Source organism: Pinus tabuliformis, chromosome 5_1, assembly GCF_031772625.1.
Source record: "Pinus tabuliformis cultivar Carrire ecotype Pingquan chromosome 5_1, CPIR1, whole genome shotgun sequence".
NCBI lineage: Eukaryota > Viridiplantae > Streptophyta > Pinopsida > Pinales > Pinaceae > Pinus > Pinus tabuliformis.
In genome coordinates this window covers 939,812,403-939,818,969 of record NC_142305.1, presented here as the reverse complement: position 1 = coordinate 939,818,969, position 6,567 = coordinate 939,812,403, and the positions used below count along the sequence as shown (strand labels likewise).

General features: G+C 35.1%; 1 protein-coding gene across 3 annotated transcripts in view; it reads right to left on the bottom strand.

Annotated features, from left to right (window-relative positions):
* Nucleotides 1–2,633: 2,633 nt before the first annotated feature.
* The window catches only part of LOC149167870 (uncharacterized), a 130,563-nt gene continuing 126,629 nt past the window's right edge, over nucleotides 2,634–6,567 (bottom strand). For 2 of the 3 annotated variants that reach the window (XM_089433214.1, XM_089433216.1), the window contains 3 exons: nucleotides 4,066–4,153; nucleotides 3,348–3,390; nucleotides 2,634–3,203 (listed from right to left, as the gene is read on the bottom strand). In XM_089433214.1, coding sequence (XP_089289340.1) covers nucleotides 3,059–3,203; nucleotides 3,348–3,390; nucleotides 4,066–4,153 — 276 coding nt within the window. In that variant the 3' untranslated portion in view covers nucleotides 2,634–3,058. The remainder of the gene's footprint in view (nucleotides 3,204–3,347; nucleotides 3,391–4,065; nucleotides 4,154–6,567) is intronic. The other variant, XM_089433215.1, reaches the window with a different exon arrangement.

The following is a 6,567-nucleotide window of genomic DNA, read 5'->3' as shown; positions in this document are numbered from 1 at the left end:
CAACACAAAGTCTAAGAATAGTCAAAACAATTTACCACCTTCATAAAGTCTAATTCTGATTGTTTTGATTATGTTTTATTACTATGATATTTATTTTTAACAATGGAATCGCCTTGTAATAGTTCTATTAAATCTTATTGCTTTTAAAATTGCTTGTAATGGCCTGCTTCGTCTTATATATAAACATTCCTTGGATGCACATATTTGTCCATATTAATGACTAAGCACTTTTGTTTGAGAAAAATAAAAAACAAACTAGCATTACATTTCACTTTCCAAAAGTATCATTTTCCATGCAAATTCATCTTATAGATCAAGTTGCAAAGCCAAAATATTTAGTATAGTAAAATGTGACACATTTGTGCCTACTTATGCGACTACTAAAACACTTGAACATGAGCAAGTTTAAAATTAAAAGTTAAAAGTTCGGTTTCTTATGAGATAATCTTGAGTGAAACAGGAGCAACTTCCATCGAAGCAATTGCTACGGTGTCTCATATGGTATATACAAATAATTGAGCAAATGGGAGAAGGTAGATGGCCAAAAGTTATCTTCAATGAAGGGCTGAGTGAAAGAAAGAAATCATGGATGAGACAAAACAACAAATTGATTCAAAAATGGAATATTTACCTCAATGCATGTCCGACAAATAGCAAGGATTTAAAGAGTTTTGTTATGGAGAAGTTTCGTAAGAGTATATGGGGAAAAGAGTTGGGTAGAAAGAAGAAGTACTATGTTCAAGAATTCAAACCCACTTGCGATATCCAACAAAAAGAGTACATTGGAGCTAGCATTCCATGGAGAGCAAAGATTCTTGTTGCTCAATTAAGAACTCGCATCAGCTACTGTGTGAAATAGGTCGGTGGAAAAGACCTAAAGAAGCTTGGGAAGAATGGGTGTGTACTTTTTGCACTTTTGGGGCAGTGCAATGGGAAAAACATTTCATTTTGGAATGTGATGCTTTCAGAGACAGTTACAGCAGTATGTTAACGTCGGCTCCTTGGCATTGTCTTTTCAGTGAGGGCATTGTTAGAAGGTTAGGTCCACTCATCATTAATTTGAATAATAAGAGGATTGAATTGTAAAAGGCAAAAAACAGGGAAGCTAGTGGTCCCATGGACCATATCTAGTCTCGTGGACGTTAAAATTTCATTTTCATTTTCAATTTAAAATATTGGAGGCACCTCGCACCGTGCGCAAAGGGCAACCAAAATGTTCATCGAATACTTTTACACATACTCCTCATCAATTTCAGGACTATCACTCGTCACACGATTGATAGGAATATGACTCTTCATTTCATAGGTGCAGACCGATGCTGTTTCGAAATGCCACCAATAAGCACTCTGCTACAGAGCATTTAACATTTTGTATGCTAGGCTTTACAAACGTCAGAACTAAATAAACTTTAGATCCCATGTTGTAAACTCTGACATACATCGGATCACATTCAGATCTAAATAAACTATAGATCCCATCTTGTAAACTCTGACATACACTGGATGTAAAACATTTCAGATCCAAAAATGTAAACCCCAGCATACAAACCACAGACCGTTAAATGCCTTGTCCGTGGGTGCTTATTGCTTCCCCTTTTGACAGAGTCCATCTTAATAGTGACAGTGGTTTTTGTTGAAGTTGTCCATAAATGTTGAAGAAATCACAATTCAGAAAAATAGCAAGAAAATATTGGAATAAGTAAGCAAAAAAATTGGCCACAAGGGCAATCAATCATGAGAAAGAAATCAGAAAAAACAGAAAGAAATACTGGAATGCCTCCGCAAAAAATTGACCACAAGGGGAATCAATCATGAAAACGAATTCAGAAAAAACTCGCCTATTGTTTCAATGCATCCATATTATTTAAAAGTACTTTTGGACTCAACTTCTTGCCACACCATAATGGGAAAAAAAACTCAGATTCATGCACTGTGAATGCTTTTCCCATACTCTGTCGAAGCAATACTACTGCTTTTGCAAGGATGCCATAATCTTCACAGAGCAACAAAATAGTACTGTCAAGTTATCAATTAATCTGCTTGGTAAATCATAGTGCACGTTATGTACATTTTATTAAGAGAAACTTGATCCAAGGCATCCATCTCAATAAAGCAATAAAACCTTCAAAAGCACGTATAAAGAGGGAACACTAATTCTTCACCCAGACTAGCTAAAAATAATGAGCAGCCTCACTAATAGCGGTCTCTACAACAGTCATCGTCTCCTGTCCATGCTAGCCACTTTAACTTACCAAAACCCACCATACTTGCAATTAATTTGAATTAGACATACATATCCTGAGAAACAGATGAGTAGGTACTTTATAGGTCATGAATTTAACCCCAACCCAGAAATCAAAAGAAAGCATACAATCATTCTAAAAGTGGAGATCAAATTTAAAGACTCTGAACTTGAAAGTTTTAATAACCTAAACCCAGTAATTCAACCGTCCCCATACTAGAATTACAACTAGTAACTTTTGCGAACCTGAACTGAGAAGTATCTCCGCCTTTCCGACAATTTTTGCACTCAATAAAATACTTTTCAGAGTGTTGCAATAAATAAGATTGAGTGGGCCCACAGTTGCATCCCCAACTTGTTTTGCACCAAACTCGGCAAATTCCCACAAATCGATCATGGTTCATCCTTTGCTAATGATTTTCATTTATACAGACCACCAGCAACGAAAACCATTGTCCAATAAAATATTCAACATTTTAATCTCATAAACGTCCTTTTACTGCACAACATTTCATATTGCACAGCTTTTGACGTATGTGCTCCTAGAGAACACCCAATTCTCAATGGCACTGTGACCATCAAACTCTATCAAGAATCCAATCCGAACTATTACATCCAAGCCATGCAGAAATTTAATGCAGCTGATTATACCTCTAGTCTGAAGAAACTAAACTTAACCCTAATGAAACAAGGACAGGAGCTGTAACATGGTTTAGACAAGAACAGTCTTTGCCTGACAAACTCAAATGTATATTACAGTTAATCTGTACAAAATATTTTAAATATTCAGGAAAAGATAATAGCTGAATGACACAATCAATCAAAAGGATTATTGCTCCGGAATGGTTGACCTGGGCCTTGAACTGGAACTTGTAAACCAAAATTAGCTGCAGTGGGCGTACCAACATACAACACACCAGGGTTGCAGTTTTCAATAGCAGGTTCCAAGGAAGCAGTTTCACTGCAAAGTTTACCACCAAGTTTTAGTTCTTCTGTGACTGATATAAATCAAGAAAATGGCATATAATATTCAAGGGACACAGTGTATAAACTGGATTTGACTTGTGACCAAGCATAAAATGAAACCACTAAAGGCAGTTCTTACAGCGGCAATGAAGCTCTCAGCGTCTGACCAAAATACTCTGCCGCTGCATATTCAAATAATCAGTTCGATAAAATATAAAAATGCAAACTACTACTTTATTCTGAAAGCGTCATTGTTATCATGCATATGTATGACAGTTGGGCTTAGCTGTAAAATGATAATGTTCAACTTCAAACACACACAATCCCAAGGAAAGATCCCAATGAATCATGTTCCAGTTCAAGACTTGTAAACCATTCTTTGTTCGATAAATTTTCAACGAAGTTATTTCCTCTATCTTGCAATTGTGGACAAGTTACACCCAAATATCATTCATCCCCTAATTACATCAACATCTCACAAATCATTCAAATAAACCTGCTTCCTGCAGTATTCCATGACAAATTTAATCAAATTATTTTTCCAACAAAAAACTCCAAGGAAAAACCACCAAACACCTCCCCACATTTTGTGGATGGTACCCAGTGCAAACCCGTCAGTGCTGATTACAACACCTGACCTGGTCAGGACATTGATTAGGCAAGCAACAGAAGCAGACAGCCCAGGAAATTGACCCCAAGACCACTTTATGAAGCTCAAAGCACTCGACCACTCAAGCTAGCCCACAGGGCTAACAAACAAACAAACTTCAATAATGTGCAACCCTTTGAATACTTTAAAATACTTTAAAAAAACAATATAGTTGCACCCGTTTTCATAGAATAGAATTGATCAATACCTGTTGCTGAACTATAACCAGCCAAAAGAGTGGATGGGAAAGAGCTTGAAACAGGCAGTGCCATATGCAATGCATCCATGGTTGGGAACTGCAAAGTCACAACAGTAATCAAAACACAAAAATACAACGAAATGAAAATGAAGAGCACTTGCAAAATTTATTACTCCTGAGCATTTATTATAAACCAACTATTTCATCCGGTTTCACTGATGATTTGAAGGTTCATCTAAGATAATGACATAATAAATAACCTAAAAGCCTAATAACATTATTAGCAAAGTTACATGACCCATGGGTGCCATCAGAATCAGCAGAACAATCCAGCTGCAGGTGTGGCGCTCATCGCAAAATTAGGAATTGAGGAACCGGAACAGTACCCATATATATATATATATATATATATATATATGGCAATAATGATGGCTAATGTCTATTCAGACCAATTTCGGTCTATCAGACCTGAAGAAAGGTAAGGAATTACTTGGTTTGCTTTAGAAATTAATTTCTATGCTTGAGAAGTTTTACATGTTCCCATGTTCCCAGAGTATATATATATATATATATATATATATATATATATATATAAGCTAGCTTATCAATAGATAGAGTTTCATGGCATGGCACAAGACATTTTATTTCGGTAGACTAGTCTAGCCATCATTTTCAATACATTGGGTTTCATACGATGAGACATCTTCTTTGATACAAAGAATTAATGAGGTAGACATTTTCGACATGGGTCTCATAGTATCATCAAAAACATATTAACTAAGCATTGTGATATGGTAACCTGTTAAAATATTATTCAGCACGCTAATACCATAACACGACTGCCACACCAATATTTACAAGTGACAAAAACAGAAACTTGTGTCAATATATTGTTATCATAAATCTTTTGATCTAATGTGAAAGAGTATTTTCAAAATTTGAAACAACTTTGCAAATAACTTTCAATTTTGAAATGTTGATTTATTCAATCAATGTCTTAGTTTTTAAATACAGTGATACCGAGTACAAACTTAAATTTGTTAGCACATTCTTTCAAAAGGAGGAAAAATTAGGGACATAGTTGAACAAACACCAAGAGTTGGAATTATACATTTTTGCATAATAACGTGCCACATTTTTCAGAAAATTTAAAAAAAAATCAAAGATGACTTGGTTCTTGAACCAAAAAACAACCCTGGCTATACTTCTCTTTGATAATAAATTGTAAACTTGAAATGAAAGGAAGACAAGGTAGCGTTGGTGACATTTTGCTGACTAAAAGAGTTCTTTGATGCTGAGTTGTAAAATTGAAATAAAAGGCAAAGGAAGCATTGATGCTGTTTTACTGACTGAGCAAAACAGGCAAAAATTGAGGGTTCTAATGATGCTTATAGGTCCTCCTTTTAAGTTTTTAGACAAATATTCTTGTTTCAAATATACATCCATAAAGCTGTAAAATCAAATAATCCATGCATAAACCAGTGGAATCAAATATTTCATAGTTATTGTTTATTTGCTTAATATTACCTAAGAATTCAAACTGTGATAAAAATTCTACACTTAAATAAGATTTTCAATGTGAACTGAACTACAATAATATCGTCAAAAACTAAAATGAACCATACTGAACATGCAAAAGTGTGTCAAATATTTTTATTCATGACCTTAAATTGTTCCTTATTAGCAGTGAGGGGCACTAAATCACATTAGTTGTAATGCCAAAAATCAAAACACCATAAAGTTGGGTCAAAAAAGTTGTATTAGATTTTTAAGAGTCTACATAGATTATGAAATCCAAAACATAAGTTTCAAGTTCATTAAAACAAGATCATAAAAAAAATCCAAGACACAGGCGAGTGATGCAATCATTTAACTAACTACGCTCAACATTACATCATCAAATGGTTAAAACTTAAATGTTGTGCATCCTCTTCAAAGTGGAGTTTATACTAATTCTACTGATGAAAATGAACGTGTTAACAACTGCCTAGTTTTCAAAATATAAACAAAATGATGGTTGATCTGAAAGCAGCCTCATTACTAGCAAGAATTTAGCACAAGAAGTGAAAAGAATAGAAGACAATCAGATTGTGCTCCATTACAACCTATTGATTTCAAAGTGTCTTACAGAACAAGCGACTTCCAGTTATTTCAAGCACAGACTCCGGGTAGATCAATCAAGAAAATGTCTATGGTGAATAAGAAGAGAACAAGTTCAAAAGAATTAAGAGACAGGTTGATGGAGAAAATGAGGCTCATACTAGCGCTCTAAACTAGATCTAGTTGAAACTGCTAACCATGACCCTAACAATGACCCCCTCACTAGGTCACCCTCTGTCATGTCCCTTCTCAAATACATTAGTCACAGGGTGCAGCTATACATTTTTGGCACAATTTTGGCTTAGGAGGAGGACCCCACACTTAGACTTAGGAACTATAGGGGAAATTCGACTTTATTTTGCAGCTAGTGGAATGTGGGGGCCACCCACATGAGAAATTCAAACTTGGCCA